This window comes from Myxine glutinosa, chromosome 13 (assembly GCF_964187855.1).
Source record: "Myxine glutinosa chromosome 13, kmMyxGlut1.1, whole genome shotgun sequence".
Classification (NCBI taxonomy): Eukaryota; Metazoa; Chordata; class Myxini; order Myxiniformes; family Myxinidae; genus Myxine; species Myxine glutinosa.
The window spans coordinates 33,021,537-33,040,004 of NC_136273.1; the positions used below are offsets into that span (position 1 = coordinate 33,021,537).

At 49.0% G+C, this 18,468-nt stretch overlaps 2 protein-coding genes across 5 annotated transcripts in view; one reads left to right on the forward strand and one right to left on the reverse strand.

Annotated features, from left to right (window-relative positions):
- Nucleotides 1-18,468, forward strand: part of LOC144888650 (uncharacterized) — a 648,249-nt gene that overhangs the window by 379,096 nt on the left and 250,685 nt on the right. The gene's annotated exons all lie outside the window — the stretch shown is intronic.
- Nucleotides 1-18,468, reverse strand: part of LOC137438808 (discoidin domain-containing receptor 2) — a 129,404-nt gene that overhangs the window by 50,022 nt on the left and 60,914 nt on the right. For all 4 annotated transcript variants that reach the window (XM_078767287.1, XM_078767288.1, XM_078767289.1 and 1 more), the window contains 2 exons: nt 6,931-7,159; nt 6,380-6,527 (listed from right to left, as the gene is read on the reverse strand). In XM_078767287.1, the coding sequence (XP_078623413.1) occupies nt 6,380-6,527; nt 6,931-7,159 (377 nt within the window). The remainder of the gene's footprint in view (nt 1-6,379; nt 6,528-6,930; nt 7,160-18,468) is intronic.

Here is an 18,468-nt window from a genome sequence, read left to right on the forward strand (position 1 = left end):
TCCTTCAGTCCATCCATACTTTCCGCAATCAACACCAGATCATCTGCATACAACAACTCCCATGGTAAACCCTCCTTTACGTTCTGAGCCAGCACCTCCATCACAGCTACAAATAGTAGTGGACTTAGTACCGACCCCTGATGCACTCCTACCTTCACCTCAAACTCACCACTGTTCCCGTCCTTCGTCCTTACAGCTGTGCGCGGTCTTTTGTACATTGCAAAAGATCAACTGATCTGACACTACTCTGATCAACCATTCCTCCACTCCTAACTTCCTCAATGCCCATGTCAATACTTTGCGTGGTACCCTATCGAATGCTTTCTCCAGATCAACAAACCCAAGAAACAACTTCTGCCTCTTCTCCATGGACTTCTCCTGCAACTGCCTCACAATGAAAAGCGTGTCTGTCGTTCCTCTTCCTGGCATGAATCCAAACTGCATTTCGTCGATCTTCACTTTCTTCCTTATCCTCCTCTCCAACACCCTTTCCAATACCTTAATTCCATGCTCCAATAACTTTATCGCTCGGTACGAGCCACACTCCAGAGGGTCACCTTTCCCCTTGTATAGAGGGACGAGGGTACTCAGTTCCCAATCCACTGGAATGCGGCCTTCTTTCACCACCAGATTACAGATCTCTGTCATTCTCTTCACACCCCAACTTCCTGCTGCCTTCAACATATCTCCCACAACTCCCGTCGGCCCTCCCGCTTTTCTACCCTTCATTGCTTTTATCGCTTCCTCAACTTCCTTCTCAGTTATCTTCTCTGCCGGTCCTAAAACAGGGTTACTCTCTATGTTGCCATCCCATTCATTCTCTGTATTCAACAGCATTTCCATATATCTTTTCCATCTTCCTTTAATTCCATCTGGGTCGACAACGATTTGTCCCACTTCATCCTTCAAGCAACTCACCCTCATCACATCACACCTCTCTTTCACTATCTGCTTTGCAATCCTGCTGTCTGACCAGACCTTTCACGTGCGGAGTCACCTGTGTTGCCGTTTGAGGTAAGGGAGGGTATGGAGGGGGAACAAACACCAGAAACAGATTTGACCAGATGCCACCAGGATTTGGAAGAGGGAGACAGATAAGAGAGTTCGGTCTTGAGAACGGAGAGATATTTTTTCCTGGCTCTCCTGAGGGTGGACACACACTTGTTTCGGGCTTTGTGAAAGGAAATGAGATTTCCTTCCGTTGGATTTGCTTTCCAGGAGACGAAGGCAAGTTGTTTCTGGGCAACAGCCTCACCACAAGATTCCGTGTACCATGGACGGGAGGAAGGGTATGACAACTGAAGACGAGATGGGATAAATCTGTGCATGAGAGAGAGCAATTTACTTTGGAAGAATTCCCAGGATGAGTTGATGTCAGAGGTGGTAGAGATGGGAGACCAGTCCAGATGATTGATGGCTGCTTGAAGACCGTGCCAGTTGGCCTGAGTGAAATGCCAGACTCGCCGACGCTGAGCAGGCTCCCTGAGAATGGTCAGAGAGATGTCCACTTTAACAAGGACATGATCAGATGATCCGATTGGAGCAGAAGAAGAGCAGCAGACATTTTCAGGGAAGTTAGTCATAACCAAGTCCAGAAGAGAAGATGCTCCGTTGACTGAGATCCGGGTCGGGAAATTGACAGATTGTGTCAATCCCAGTGAGTCGCAGAAGTCCTTTGCTGAGGAGCCATGGCTGGTGAGGGAGGTACCCACACCCAGCCAACTGGCATGGTGACAATTGAAATCACCACATATGAGGAAGAGAGAGTTGGGATGAGTAGATAGAAGTTGGTCCATATTATCAGACAGCGAGATGTAGATGGAGTCATCACTGTTTGGTGGACGGTACAACACACATATGAACAAGAGGTGGGAGCGAAGGGGAAGCCGTAGCCAGAGGTATTCCTGGGGGTGAGGTGGAGAGAGTGCAGTGCAGGGCGAGTGAGGAAGAGAGTTTTTGATAAAGATAGCAACCCCACCTCCAGGATGAGGCTCAGGTCTATCATACCGGAGGAGGGAGTAACCCGGGAGAGATACTAAGGAATCAGAGACATCATGAAGGAGGAAAGTTTCTGTTAAGCAGATCACGTCTGGTTTGACAGAAGCAACCTGTATGGAGAGATCAGTTAAGTTTGAACGAAGGCCCCGGATTTTTGAGGTCCATACCGTTAATGAAGAGGAAGGGAGAGCATCGGATACAGAACAGGGGGGAGGAGGGGTAGGGTAAGATGTGGAAGAGGTGGAAGAGGTAGGGAGAGCTGTTGAAGGTGTGTCAGAGATTTCAGAATAGCTCGGAGAAAGGGAAGGATGGGGCGGACAAAAGGTTTGATGGTGATTGGGTGAGGCACAATGAGGTGTTATTTGAGGAGGGGGAAGAGTGAGGCAGAAGGTTGGGGGAGATGGAGGTGATAATTGGAAGGGGGAAGAAGCGGGGAGGACGCTTTGAGGAGGGGGAGTGAGAGGGGGGAAATTGAGAAGAAATGAGGGTGGGGAGATTTGAAGGGGAGGGGTGAGGGGGGAGTTTGGGAGGGAAGGGACAAGGGGAGGGATTTGAAAGGGATGGGATATGGGGGAGATTTGGAGGGGAGGGGTGAGGGAGGAGTCTAGGAGGGGAGGGGAAAGGGGGAAGATTTGAAAGGGATGGGTGATGGGGAAGATTTGGAGGGGAGGGGTTATGGGGAAGATTTGGAGGGGAGGGGTGAGATTGGATTTTAGAAAGTGTACGATTAATGGGAAACGAACATTTATTGCAAAATGAGTTTCTTGTGACCTTCGAGTTAAAAATACGTTTAAGGACGCTGGATGGAGGATGGAGTTCAGGAGAGTTTAGGGAATGTAGAAAAAAGGCACTATAGGAGATGGAATTTTTTTTTGGGATGAATAGATTTGGTGAGCAAGTCGAAAGCAGGCTTTTAAAGAAGAAGAAGAAAAAGGTGTTATAATATATGACGGAATACAGAACTTGAGGGGAAAGTGTAAACATTGAAGGTTAATAACAGTGAAAACTATCTGGGGAAATGGGGGAGAAACACGTGGTCGAAGAACGAACGAACGAATAAGAATGAATAAACGAATGAGAACAAAGAATAAGAACAGAGAAGGAAATGTTTTTTTTTTGTTGAGATTTACACAAGGAAGTAGGCTATGGGGTGAAAAGACTGGGAAAAGCAGAGAACGAAAGTTATTGGAGCACAAACGACGGACCGCTGAGAGAAAAACAAAGCCTCAAGGTTGTACACTGTACAAGGCCTCAAGACAAGACACGAATTAACACGATTTTCAATACAGGTATGAAAGATTTGCACCGAAAATCTTCCTCGGGACACAATATACGTACACACACCATAAAATAAATACAGTTATAACGAAAATACAAATGGGAACAATTACTTAACTTCGATTTCAAATCGCTCGCGATGCGGCAAAGGCCTCACTCGCGACGCGGCAAACAGACGATTAATTTATGAAAGATAAACACCGAGAAACTTCCAAGGTGCACACTATAACTTCACACACCGAAGGATAAATACAGTTTCGACAAAATACAATTGTGAACAGACTTAACTTTGAAAACGTGGAGACCGTGTGGAGCTTCGAAAATCCCTGCCGCCGTCTCCAAGATCTCGCGAGATCTCCAATATTTAAAATAAAACGGTGAGTCTGTGGCTGTCTTGGCAATGTGTGGATGCGACAATCAATGATATCCCACAGATGTTCAATTGTATTCAAATCTGGTGAGATGGCAGTCCAGCGTGGCATGACATTAATGTTGGCATTGACAAAATGTTCCTTGTCTGACTGGCGCTGTGGGCAGCCGGAGCATTATCGTGCGTAAAGATTATCCCTGGACCATGTTGGTGAAGGGTGAAACTTGGCATAGGACACCATGCCATACAGGAGATGATAGTGACCTCTGGATATTGGAAAGTTTGTTCTTGTTGTGTTCCTCGTTTACTTACTGAAGAACACAAAGGCACACGCATGGATGCGTCATCACAGTTGCTTCAGCTACGTGCTACCAAGGGTGATCACTTCCTGTTCCGTATCTTGACTGGGGATGAAAGCTGGTTCCACCATTTCGAGCCAGAAACCAAGCAGGAAAGGATGGAATGGCATCACTCCATAAAACCAAAACCGAAAAGGCGAAAGGAGTACCCTGCGCCGGCAAAGCTATGGGAACCGTCTTCTGGGATGCCGAGGGATGCAAAAATGGTTGATTTCTCTGTCCAAAGGGGAAACCATCAATGCGGCTCGCCACATTCAGATGCTCAAGTAATGGAAACATGCACTTCAGGAAATGCGCCTGAAGAAAGAAGCTGCCATCTTTCAACATGACACCATTAGACCTCACACTGCATGTCTGACATTGGAGCAAATCTCTAAGAATGGCTGGAAGTCTGGACTTCGCACCCTCAGACTACGATCTTTTTGGGCCCTTGAAACATTACATGAGAGACCAGCACGATGAATATGATGAGGTAGTCCAGATAGCCGTGCATAGCAGCTGGCTGCGAAGTGTGGGGACTGAACGGATCTCTAACGCAGTGGGATTCGTAAGCTCGTGCAGCACTGGCAGAAATGTGTGTATCATTCTGGAGATTTTAAAGAAAAGTAAAGTGGTATGGCTATAGTTACTATTGGCAATATCAGTTTTCCTACATGTACCTTTGTTTTACATGTACAACTAGAACGGCACTCAGTCGAGAGCATACCTCCACCTGTGGTTGGCCATATCACTCAATGGTGAAGATCACTTTAAAAATTCTAGTAGCCGAATCCGAATCCGGATCTTCACCAAAATCTAATCATTTCTTCGTTGTGACATACGCTACATCTCTACGCTACATTTAGTCTGAATCCGTCCACAACTTTTTGAGATATTTTGTTCACAGACAAACAGACAGACAAACAGACAGTGGTGAAAACATAACGTCAATCCACCTTTGGTGGCAGAGGTAATAAACATGGCCCTCATACATTATTACGATTCACCCTGTATAGTTACAGTTGCCAGACTCAACACAGTTGCGCGGTCCGAATCTCGACAAACCGCGTGAAAGCAGTCACGTCAGCCAACTGATTGTGGCACTCGAAGCAGGGTCTCTGGCCTACTTGCCACGTTACCTACTGCGGTGGAATGCGCAATTTAGTCGGGCGACATGTTGGGAATACAGTGCGCACAGTTACCGGATTAGCGACCCGAGCGGTGGTCACCCGGGCGCAGGTATGTTTTGTACTGGGCACTAACTGCCACAAGCCCAATCGGTCCTCAAACGTACATTTATAGTGAATGTGAATGTGAATGTACATAATACTCGAATCACTCCAAGACCAAGTGAATTTACATAAAACAGGAGGGAATAGAAGAAAATATTATTATTATTTGGACACTAAATCCGCCTACGCACCCCGAGCATCGTACAATCAGTGGCTCCTTATCTTAACTAAGCATTAACGACCTCAGCCATTTCACAAAGAAAGACAAGAAGAATCACAGGAGAAATACTGTCACTGGCTCAATTGAGCTTAGCAGTCTCAGCTGAGATATCCTGCCTCGCAGGGAAATATTTCATGCTGCAAGCACAGCATGAGCTGTGCATGATGGAGAGGCAGGTCCTGGACATGGCTGGCAACCGCATGTGGTCTGTTTGGGGGAGGGGAAGGGGGGGGGGCGAGGGTAGACGCTGCACGCAGGGTACATCGGTCGTGCCGGCGGAAAACACAGCAAAACCCCATGCAGCTTCCCCATTCAGGACCAAGTGAATCTCTCATCCCCTATGTTCGGCACCCCCCTTTATCGTTTCAGACCTTGTCTCATTCCGCGAGGTCATTGGTCCCATCCCACACAGCTACTATTGGCTGCAGAGTCCAGTATGTGGACGAGGCACCCTGCCATGACCTCTCACCGAGATGGATGGTGTGCAGACCAGGAGAGGGAGTGGGGGGGGGGGGGGGGGGGAGGTGTGGAGGAGTGGGGGGAGGAGTGCTTCCCACTAAGACTCATGCCTGCGGCCCAGCTCTTTCTCATAAAAAAACACATGTCAGATTATAGAGGGCTAAACCATTAAAAAGGGTTCAGGGGAAAGCAGTGTTACACACATACATGTGGGGAGGGTTGAAAGTAGCCTGCTATATGAATAACGCTATATGAATAACACTACATGAATAACGCTATATGAATAACATCACATTTCCTAATTTGGTCATTTTACCTTGTTCTAATGCTAAGCATGCACTATGGAAATAACTATCATTATAGGGTGCATAGTTACCCCCTAGAAGGTATTCCTGCAACAATACACACACACACACACACACACACACACACACACACACACACACACACACACACACACACACACACACGAGGTCTTGTTTACCTGCCCAAGCGCAGCCGTAAAGCTCAAGGCGCAAGCACACACTCATGGCACGATCAGTGACTGGGACCATTCGGACATATCGAGCCACCATGGGAGGGTTCAGCTCTCGAATCTCGACATTTTGTGTGTTGTCATTCCCACGCAGCACCTGCAAAGCACAATGAGAGAGCTATTGAAATGATCAATACAATCACTCATTAATATGAATCCATACCGCATGATTGCTTTTGGCATTTTTACTTTTCATTAAATTATGACTTCCATGCAAATGGGAATGTCATCACAAGGTAAGACAAAGCCAACATGGCACAGCCTTTGATAAGTTCATTGAGAATCTCAGGTGACCTCCTGAAATGTGCTTGTAACTCAGAATTAAATTATTTAAAGTGAGAAGGTGTTTTAGACAATATGAGCTGGGCACAAAGATCTCCCTGAAGGTCATTGATGAGCCAGATAATGTGTTACCTTAAGGAGATGGGAGTAGGGGGAACGGGAGTGGGGGCAGGTATCCCACTCTACCGCCACCTACCCTCCTATCCGTGCCCGCTTACCTGCTCTCCACGGCGGTTTCTCCAGGGCAACCACCTGGTGCTGTCTCGGCTGTACTCGAGTCGATAAGTGCGTGCAAATTCGTTTCCGAGGCCGCCAGCATGACGTCCTTGCGTTGCTACGAGTGTGACGAGGTGCAAGCGCCCCAGGTCGACTTGCAGGAACTCTCCGTCACCTGGTGCCACCGGCCAGGTGGCACACCATGCTCCATCTCCGGCCTCCGTCCGCAACCTATTGGATATACACATGAAAAGGAAGTCGTCCTATGTTTATGAGGGAGCAGCCGATACGTAGATTAAGGCCTTAGATGAGAACATTGACATGATAAGTCATCATTATCATCAGCTGCCAGGATGGCCTAGACTCTAAAGGTACGCACACTCACCTCTAAGCTATCGAGCCTGGGTTTGAATCCCGACCCAGCTATAAACTGTCAACCTGCTGTTTCACATGCAGGGTGATTCATTCATCAATGTGTGTGTCGCCGCTCGGATGGACGTTAAACTGGGTGTCATGTCTGCCAGCATTAGTTGGTTGACGGTAAACATTAAATCTGAGTAAATCTGATTAAATCTGTGTCCTTCACAAAGAGTAGGTGAGCTATCACCAGCACCCTGAACAAATTACACATTCCTGCCCTAACCAGCAGAGGGCACTACATCCGCGGCACAGTGCTGCCCTCAGCCAATGATGGGACCCGCAGACTTATGCTGCATAAGAACGAATGAATAAATCATTATCATCCCCATTGCTGTTCACATAAGAACATCAAGAAATGAACACAATATATATATATATATATATATATATATATATATATATATATATATATATATATATTGTTGCGGATATGAGGATTGTATTTTTTTTATTGTGTGTTTTATTAATATTGCTTTATTCTGGACCCTCCTCACTCCAGTGTTGTATAAAGGTCAAAGGGCGTCCCATAATTAGTCCATAAAGCATACACGTCAGCCAATCATAGATTTCCCCCTGGTTGATAGTTATATCTTTATTATGTGTATTAGGGTAAGGCCTTGTCTTCCATTAAGATGACACTCCATTGCACCAAGTGAAATAGAGTAGATTCCTTTCATTCACATTCCCCTTTCATCATTGCCAAGCCTCGATTGCCAATTACATCCCCTCCAAAACCACCATTGAACATGTGCTCGGGTCGGGGAAGACGGGCGTGCCCGCCCGTCGTCATCAAGGGCGGAGCCAGAGGGTCGCGCGACCAACCAGGGCCGAGGTGAGCACACCGATGGGCGTGTCCTGAAGGCCGGCGGCTTGATCGCCGGAGGCGCTATAAAAGCGCGCGCGCAAGGTACTGCGAAAGATCATCCAGAGAGATCATCCAGAAAGATCATCCAGAGAGATCATCCAGAAAGAACATTAAGGGAATCACAAAGCCTGCTATTCGTCGCCTTGCTCGCAGAAGTTGGACCAAGCAAGAGAGAAAGAAGGTGGTTGGACAGAGAGACGTGCCAAGAAAGAGTGGAGCCAGAGAACCAGCAGCTTTGGGTTACACAAGCAGCGTTGACTCCACCAGGCAGCGTCGACCCGTTACCCCGCGGGAACCAGATTGCGGAGGCATCGGTGGCCATCGAGGTCCAGCCCGACGTCCCGTGCGGGATCAAGCCGAACCATCTGCCCCAGCTAAACCTTCCCGGTCCTCCTTCCAGCATTTATCCTGCCTTTCCATCCTTCTTGTGTACGTGAGTTTGTTTTGTTTGTTCTGTCCTTGGGTTAATTAAGTTTGTATAAGCTAGCGTTGCACTGTGTCTAATATCTTCTGTAAATTATTTTCTTATCTTTCCTTCTTCCTTGGTTTCTTTGGTCCTGTAAATAGCAAATAAATTATATTCGTATTGCAAACCTTTTTTTTTTGTCTTCTTCTTCTTCTTCATCACATCCGTGTCGCCTTTGTCTTTTCCCTATTGAATATCTGTGGTGCGATCCGGCCAACGTTCGGGAATCGGGTTAGTCGGGGTAACTGTTAGGGCCGCGGGGCCTCCGCTCGGCAAATCAACATCTTATCCGCGGTCAGTAACAATTGGTGTCAGGAGTGTCGGATTCAGACCTGGGACCAAATTTATTTAGCCCAAATTTTGGAACACCAATTGTACTATTGGCAGTAACAATTGATGTCTGGGAGTGAGATACGAGGCCCGAACCAAATTTTTAAAACATCTAGAAAAAAATTTGGTCAAAATTTGGAGCGGCCGAAATTTGGTTTGTTTTAAAGAAAAACCCGAATTTTGAAATCGCGCCATGGATAGTCAAGGCGATCGGATGCCGGTGGGGGAACTAGGAGAGGGGTTAGGAGTAACCCAGGATCAGAGGGAGGAGAACAATGAGGAGGTGGTTGAGGAGGTATCAGGTGCACAAAATGGCGCTCTCGCGCACGTGGTTACAGCGGCACCAAATTTTGCCGCGCCCGTGACTGTAGCAGCGGGCTTTGATGTGGGGGACTTCATGGCGCAATTCACCGAGATGCTGAGAATAGAGGGGGAGAAATTGAGTAATAAAATTGAAGCAATAACGAACGAATTGGAGGGCCAAATGGGGGTAATAAGGGACGAAGCGAGGGCTGATAGTGAGTGATTAGAGGGCCAAATGGGGGGCATGGTTGGCCAAGCCAAAGAAATTAATGAGGAAGCGGAGAGGGACAGAGACCGCGGGTTGGGCGAGCAGGTCCCACGGGTGCAAGAGGAGGTAACGCGGGTCGAGAAGCGCTGGTTGAGCGAAGCGGAGGAAAGCGCGGGTAAAATGACGGGGGTAGAAATCGCGACAAGGGGTTTGGGGCAGCCGGTGACCGCTGAGGTAGAGGGGATTTTATTAAAGCCAGCGTCGTCGAGGTGAACAAAGAAATTATGGGTATAATTAAAATTAAAGAGACGACGGAGGTAGCCCAGGAGTCGGAGGAAGGAATGGAAACTGTACAAAGTCCACGCTCACATCACGATGCTGTGCTCATTAATCCTTATAAAGATTTCCAGGTGTTGGTGCAGGGAGGAAGAAGAACCCCGAAGGTGAGACGGGCTGCATGTGGTGCCGGGAGATTTTGTAAAAGGGGGTTTGGCACGAAGAGAATAGTCGCGCGATTGGGGTCAATATGGCACCCGGGCGTTGGTGAAGGGTCCGGTGTGAGTGGAAATAGCACGCGTGTGAAAAAAAAGTGTGCGTCAAGGGGTGAGTGTGTTACGAAGCGCGAGTGTGATACCGAGTGCGAGCGGGAATGCACGTCGGGGTGTACGGAGTGTGACACAGGGAGTGAGAGCGATACGGAGTGTACGTGCGAGGGTGAGTGTGACACGGAGAGTAAGGTGGTGGTGGAACGTGTGCGAGGAAGCACACCTGAGTTGGTCGTGGCGCGGGTGTGGGAGAGCCCATCTGAGCGCGTTAGTGGGTGGATGCAAGGGTGCACGCCCATGGTGAGTGGTACGGAGTACGTACCGAGGGAGAGTGCGCAAGACGGTGCGCGAGGTGTGTTAGGGGAGTGTGTGAACGGCGAGTGTGCGCGAGAGGTGTGGTGTGTAACACTAACAGGGAGTGCGTTGGTGGAATGGACGGACGGCGTTGGAACGCCGGGTTTTGTGAGTGTCAAAAGGGTCGCGTGTGCGTGTGGGCATGCGAGTAAAGCATCGACGTTGAACGGGGCAGCGTTTATGGCGACGGATAGCCGATGCGAGCACTCGGGGCGCGGTGCGCTTTGTTGGATGCCAGGCCCGGCGCGGATCGATGCTGCGTCGCTTCTCTTCGAAGCGTCGTTGCCGATTCGGGCTTGGCCCCGCCCTGCACGGTCGAGTCTGGGCCTTGTCGGGCGAGGCGACCGGTCCGGTTCAAGGGCGAGTGGGAGGAAGCGGCACGGTGCCCCCTGGCGGGGACAGGGTTCCGACCGGGCGAGCCTCAGCCATCGGGCCCGGGACCGCAAGGTACCGCGCCGAGATGGTGCGTGGAATCTCGGCCCGACCAAACCACCTCCCTTGAACCGAAAGCCAGACGGATTCGACCTGCAGGCGACCAAACCACCCGAATTCATTGCTCGGCTTTGCGAAGCTGAGTTTTAATGATGTGACGACACCACCGAGGCTCAGATAAAGCGGACTGTGATGATGATGATAATGATAGTGTTTTTGATCCGAAATTTATAAAAGTGAATAGAATTGGCAGTAATTGGAAATTTTTGATTGGCTGAAATTTGATGTGCAAAATTGGTAGTGAGAGATACCCGATGTGATGGGATGGCAACTCTGCCATCTCTCACAAGCGGGGGCAAAGGAGCACTATTCTTATGGGGTTTGGCAGTGAAAACTAGCCCGGGAGGGTTAGGATATAATGATAGGGATCCAGAGAAGGTGACCTTAGGTAACGTTAAGGTTAGGTAGTGACAATGATACCTGTAGTGGGGACGCAGGTAGATTCGAGTGGATGATAATGACGTGGTATGTGCTTAGTTTAAAGGGAAGACGGGGAGCACTAAGTTAGCAGGGCAACAGGTAGATTAGATGATGCCGTGTGTATGGTTAAAAGGTGTGATTGCACAGGTGTGCAACTGGACAGGTGAATGGAGCAGTGTATGAGTGAGTGATAGTGATGTGCGTTGTATTGACCGAATGGTCCAGGAAGGAAGGAGGGTGCAGGTGGCACCAGGTGTGATTGCACAGGTGTGCAACGACAGGTGTATGGAGAATGGTTGTGTGGAATAAATGGTATGGAGTATATGGAGTATTGGAATGGATGGTCGTGGAGTGAGTATGGTGGAAACTATGGAGTGGAGTGGATGGTGCGAAGGTGTGAGTGGGGGAAGGATGGACCCCCATCACGAATACCCGGGGAGGGTAGTGTAAGTGTTAGGTAGAGGGTATAGGTAAATTGTGGTTGGATATTGGCATCTGTGGTGCGGGTGAAAGAATGGTATTTGGATGGGTGCATTAGTGTTGTGGAAATGGCTGGGCGTGTAGCCTGTTAGTGTGTGTAGTTGGTTTGGGCACTCCACCACTGTGAGGATGTCGGCCAGGTGAGGCCGCAGGTGGGCTCTGGGAGCCGGTAGTAGTTGTTGTGGATGGGGCCCGAGGATCCGGAGGACGGACCCGGGTAGCCCAGTGCCAGAGGGCACCGAGGGGTGACAGAGCCAGGAGGGGCCTTCCCCAGTTAGATAGGTTAGGGTGAGGAGCTAGGTAAGCTCGGGTGGCAACTGCAGTGGTGGAGGTGTGCAGGTGGGTAGACCTGCTGGGAGAGCTACACGCCCCAGTCCTGAAATTGTGCAAGGGAGAAAATATGTCTTCCTTTTGTATGCATTTTCTACACATATCACACATCTTAAACACATATCACTATACATACTTGACTGATATACATGCCTCCTGTTTTTGTAGACTCAGAAGGAGACCTTTGTTGGTCGAAAGCTTCTCAAATTAAAGATCGAAGTCCTGAAGCTACGTCCGTGTCTGATTTAATCTCCCGATTAATATATATATATATATATATATATATATATATATATATATATATATATATATATATATATATATATATATATATATAATAATAATAATAATGCATTTATTTTATATAGCGCTTTTCAGGAAGCCCAAAGACGCTTTGACAGAGTGCAAAACATAATGCATAGCAAAACATAAAAACAATTGCAAAAAAGAAGAATCAATAGGGAAATATTCAAAGCACAAAGGAGGGAGAAGGAGAGGAGATAGTCAGGGGTTAGATGCTGTGGGTTAAATGTTGAATGCAGTGTTGAACAGGTGCGTCTTGAGTGATGTTTTGAATGTGGTGAGTGAGGAGGAGTCTCTGATGGTGTGAGGTAGCGAGTTCCAGAGGGTGGGAGCAGCGATGGAGAAGGCCCTGTCCCCCCAGGATCTAAATTTGGTCCGGATGGGGGGGGGTCAGGAGGTTGGTACCAGCAGAGCGGAGGTTGCGGGTGGGAGTGTGTCTGGAGAGGAGGTCAGCCAGGTAGGATGGGGCCAGGTTATGGAGGGCTTTGTAGGTCAAGAGGAGGATTTTGTACTGGATTCTCTGGGAGATGGGGAGCCAGTGAAGCTTGTAAAGGATGGGGGTGATGAGGTCACGGGTCCGGGAATGGGTGAGTAGACGGGCAGCGGAGTTCTGAATGTATTGGAGTTTATTGGTGATTGTTGAGGGTGAACCATAAAGGAGGCTATTGCAGTAGTCCAGACAGGAAGTGATGAAGGCGTGGATGAGGGTTTCTGCAGCCACGGAGGAGAGGGATGGACGGAGACGGGCGATGTTTTTCAGGTGAAAGAAGGCTGTCTTTGTGATCTGTTTAGTGTATTTGTCGAAGGAGAGGGTTTGGTCAAAGATGATGCCAAGATTCCGGATGTGAGGGGAGGTGGATACTGGGAAACCGTCGATGTTGGGGGCAAAGTTATGGGTGGACTTGGTGAGCGTTTTTGGGCCAATGATGATTATTTCAGATTTATCACAGTTAAGTTTGAGGAAGTTGATTTGAAGCCAGGATTTTATTTCAGTGATGCAGTTTGTCAGGATAGAGTGGGTGGCGGTGGAGATGGACTTGTTGATGGAGATGAAAAGCTGGATGTCATCGGCGAAGCAGTGGAATTGGAGACCATGACGGCGGATTAAGTGACCGAGGGGGGACAGGTAAAGGATGAAGAGGAGGGGGCCAAGAACTGAACCTTGGGGGACACCTTGGGGGAGGGGAGCAGTGGGGGATTTGCAGTTATTGATGGAGATGAACTGACGTCTGTCAGAGAGGTATGATTTAATCCAAGAGAGGGCAGTGCTGGTAATGTTAAAGGTGGTTTCAAGTCGGGTGAGGAGGATGGTGTGATCGATGGTGTCAAAGGCGGCGCTGAGGTCGAGGAGGATGAGAATGTTGAGGTTGCCAGCGTCAGAGGAGAGGAGAAGGTCGTTGGTGATTTTGAGGAGAGCAGTTTCAGTACTGTGGTTGGAGCGGAATCCGGATTGGAATGTTTCATACAGGTTATTGGCAGAGAGGTGATGTTTGAGTTGAGTGGCTACAGCGCGTTCCAAAACCTTTGACAGAAAGGGTAGGTTGGAGATGGGTCTGAAGTTATTTAGGGTGTCAGGGTTTAGTCCAGGTTTTTTCAGAATGGGGGTAACAGCAGCAATTTTGAGGGATGGTGGGACGATGCCTGTAGACAGGGAGGAGTTTATTGTTGCAATGATAAGTGGAGAGAGAGCAGGAAGGGAGGCCTTGACAAAGCTGGAGGGGATGGGGTCAAGAGTGCAGGTGGCAGTTTTCATTCCGATGAGGAGTTCAGAGAGGTCAGTAGGGGAGACTGGGGAGAATTGAGACAGGGGATGGCAGGATAAGGGGGGGCAGGTGGTTTGAGGGGGAGCGGGTGCGGCGGTGGTCAAGCTGTTGTAGATGTTTTCAATTTTGCGTTGGAAGAATGAAAGGAAGGAGATGCAGTTGTCTATTGTGAATGACTGGGTGGTGGTGTTCAGGGGGCTGAGGAGTTTGTTTATTGTAGAGAAGAGTGCTTTTGGGTTTCCGGAGCCAGAGTGGATAATTTGAGAGTAGTAGGCGGAGCGGGCGCGGGAGAGGGCATCTTTATAGTGTTGTATGTGGTCCTTGTAGGCATGGGAGTGAACTGTGAGACCTGTTTTATTGCGGAGTCTTTCAAGTTGGCGAGCACGAGTTTTCATCAGGCGGAGTTCAGGGGTAAACCAGGGAGCAGAATGGGTGAAAAAAACTGTTTTGGTTTTTATAGGCGCAAGTTGGTCAAGGCAGGAGGAGAGAGTGTGGTTGTAGTAGTCAGTGAGGTCAGAAGGGGTGTGGAGGTCAACGAAGGGAGAAGTGGACATTTTTTCAGAGAGGGTCGATGAGAATGAGGTAGGTGAAAGAGCGTTTAGCTTACGGAAGTTGATAGTGCGATAATGCCTTGGTGCTGGGGTGGGGATGTTGATGGTCAGAGTGATGGCTAGGTGGTCAGAGAGAGTGAGGTCGGAGCCAGAGAGATGGTGCAAAATTAGTCCAGTAGAGCAGACAAGGTCCAAAATGTGACCACGGTTATGGGTAGGAAAGTTGACATGTTGAGTGAGGTTAAAGCAGGTGAGTAAATCAGTGAAGTCAGTGGTTAGCGTGGAGGCAGTGGAGTCCATGTGGATATTGAAATCACCAAGGAGGAGGATTGAGGGGGAGAGGGAACATAGCTGGGTCAGAAAGTAGGAGAAGTCAGACAGGAATGATGGGTGTGGTTTGGGAGGGCGGTAGACAACAGCATATATATATACATATATATATATATATATATATACATACATACATACATATTGTTACTGACGTGGCTTGGATGTTATTCACCGAGCGGTTTTGGGATGACCACGTCTGCACAAGATTATACTCGATATTATACCCGAACGTTGACTAGTCGCGCGATGCTAGGTCAATGAAGGAACAGACACACGGCTGGGATTAAAATGACGACACCAGGGATACGGTTCTCAAGACCTCCGGAGGAGATTATATTCGTTACGGAAGGTCAGATTACAGGGACGAGAGGGACAGCAAAGGAAGATAGGCACTTAAACACAACCTTATATGAACCCCAACAGACGACAGGTAAACGGGACAAGGCTGACTCACACGGGGGTTGATGGCAGGAAAGCGGTTGTCGATGGCTCCAGGTGCACCTGGGCTCAGGGCAGGATCGACCCGGTCCGGTCCAGAGATGCGGAAGGTTGCACAGCGCTCGAGGTGGCGTCTTTTCGTCTCAAGCTGGGGGCGCATCTGACGTCACATCCGGCACGGGGCCGCGTATATCCGGCGGGGAGTGACACGCCCTCGGCTCGTTAGCTCCGCCTCGTGGAATCGGCACGTTGCTTCTCATTGGGTGCGTGCGGGGGGGGGTTACCGGCTCCGCCCTTGACGAGGAGCTGACTAGGAGCCCCTTTGTGGTAACCCCGTGGAGCGCATGGTCTGGAGCGCGTTGTCTGGAGCGCATTGTCGATGGCGGCTAACCGAGCCGGTGGGAGGACGCACACTCCCCCCCGCGCAGCGCCGTGCCCCTCTGTTGTTGTAGACGGGGAAGAAGATGGGAGGAGGTATGGGAAAGGTCCTAAACTCACTACTGGTGCCATATAATCACATTCTGGTGCAACGAAGAGTCATAATTAATGGAAACGAGGCCTTAACTGACATAGACTAAGAATAACTAGCAAGATGTCCGAAAGTTGTCTACGTGTGGTGCGGTGGACCTGGGCACGACATTTAATGGGGGAATAAGGGGAAGGTCGGCTCTACTGATTGTTGTTTACAGACAATGGGACTAGGGAATGGGGGATTGGGGATAGTTGGGGAGTATTGGGGAAATAGGGGAATATTTACAAGCGGATATGGAGGCCAAATTCCATATTCGCAACAATATATATATATATATATATATATATATATATATATATATATATATATATATATATATATATATATATATATATATATATATATATATATATATATATGTATATATATATATTGTTCCGGATATGGGATTTGGCCTCCATCCATATCCGCTTGTAAATATTCCCCTATTTCCCCAATACTCCCCAACTATCCCCAATCCCCCATTCCCTAGTCCCATTGTCTGTAAACAACACTCTGTAGCCCCGACCTTCCCCTTTTTCCCCCATTAAATGTCGTGCCCAGGTCCACCGCATCTCACGTAGACAACTATAGGACATCTTGCTAGTTATTCTTAGTCTATGTCAGTTAAGGACTCGTTTCCCTTAATTCTGACTCTTCGTTGCACCAGAATGTGATTGTATGGCACCGTTAGAAAGTTTAGGACCTCCCAATACCTCCCCGCAGCTCTTCCTCATGGTACAACAACAACTACAACAACAGCGGCGGCGGCGCGGGGAGTGTGCGTCCTCACTCCGGCTTGGTTAGCCGCCATTGAACATGTGCTCCGACGGGGTTACCACGCAGGGGCTCGCTGTCAGCCCCTCGTCAAAGGCGGAGCCCGGTAACCCCCCCGCACCCAATAGAAACGGCGGACCGATTCCATCTGGGGCGGAGACAACGAGCCGAGGGTGTGTCACTCCCCGCTGGACATGCGCAGGAAGAGGGAGGTGACGTCAGATGCGCCCCCAGCTTGGAGAGAGAAGACGCCACCTCCTAGCGCTGAGAAATACCTCCCCGCATCTCTGGACCGGCCCGGGTCGATTCTGCCCCTGAGCCAAGGTGCACCTTGAGCTATCGACTGCCTGCCCTTCCCTGCCATCAATCCCCGTGTAAGTCAGTCTTGTCCCGTTTGTCTGTGGTCTGTCGGGAATAAGATAAGACTGTGTCTAAGTGCCCATCTTGCTGTGCTTTACCTCTTACCGTGTAATCTACCCGTTTCTGCATCACCAATTATATCCTCCTCCGGAGGTCTTGAGAACTGTACCCCTTGTGTCGTTACATTAATCCCAGCCGTTGTGTCCTTTCCTTCATTGATTTAGCATAGCGCGATTTGGCCAACGTTCGAGTGGAATCGGGCGGGATAGGGTTCTAATCGGGGAGTACCTGTGCGGACGCGGTAATACTAAACTGCTCGGTAAACTAACATCTAAAACCGCGTCTGTAACATTTGGTGTCGGGAAGTGAGATCCGACCCGAAGCGCGTTTCACGCGCTCGAAATTATTAAAGGCGAAATTTGATTTTGTTTTACAAAAAAATAAAAACCCGAATTTTGAAAGTCGCGCTATGGCGGATCAAGACGGCTGGGTTCCGGTAGAGGAGAGTGAGGCAGGGTCGATCCAGGACCAAATTGAGGGACATGAGGAGAGCGAAGCAGTGAGGGTGGCAGGTTCGCAAAAATAGCGTCGTCGCGCACGAGGTTACGGGCGCGCAAAATGGCGCCTCGCACATGGCCACGGCGACCGCGCCCGTGACCGTAGTAGCGCCGCTGGTAGATTTGAACCTTTTTAAAATACAAATGAAGGCCCTTATGGCCCAGAATAGCGAGAAATTGAGGGAGGACATGGGGTCCAATAGCGAGAAAATGAGGGAGGACATGGGGTCCAATAGCGAGAAAATGAGGGAGGACATGGGGGCCAATAGCCAACGGTTAGAACAAAGGATGGGGGCCCAGATCGGAGGGTTAGGGAGTAGAATAGAGGGATTAGACAATAGATTAGGGGAAATACAGGAGGGGTTAATGGGGGTAGAAAACAGAATGGCCGCTCAAGAGAATCAAATGGAAGGGATGCAAAAGGGGTTAGAGGGGTTAGAAAACAGTATGGAAGGCAAATTGAGGGACATGAGGGACCAAGCGGAAAGGGAAGTTAAACAAATGGGGCAGCAGATAGAGGGGGTCAGAATGGGGGTAGAAATTAAATTGGATGCTCACAGGGAGGAAATGGAGCAGATGAGGGTGGCATCTGGGCAGGAGATGCAAGTGATGGGAGAAGAGATCAGAAGAGGTGTGAGTGAGGAGGTCGGAGGAGTGTGTGAGGAGGTGAGGCACTGTAAGGAGCGCATGGAGAAGAAGGTGAGAAAGGGGACTGTAAAATTGCAAGGTGGTATAGA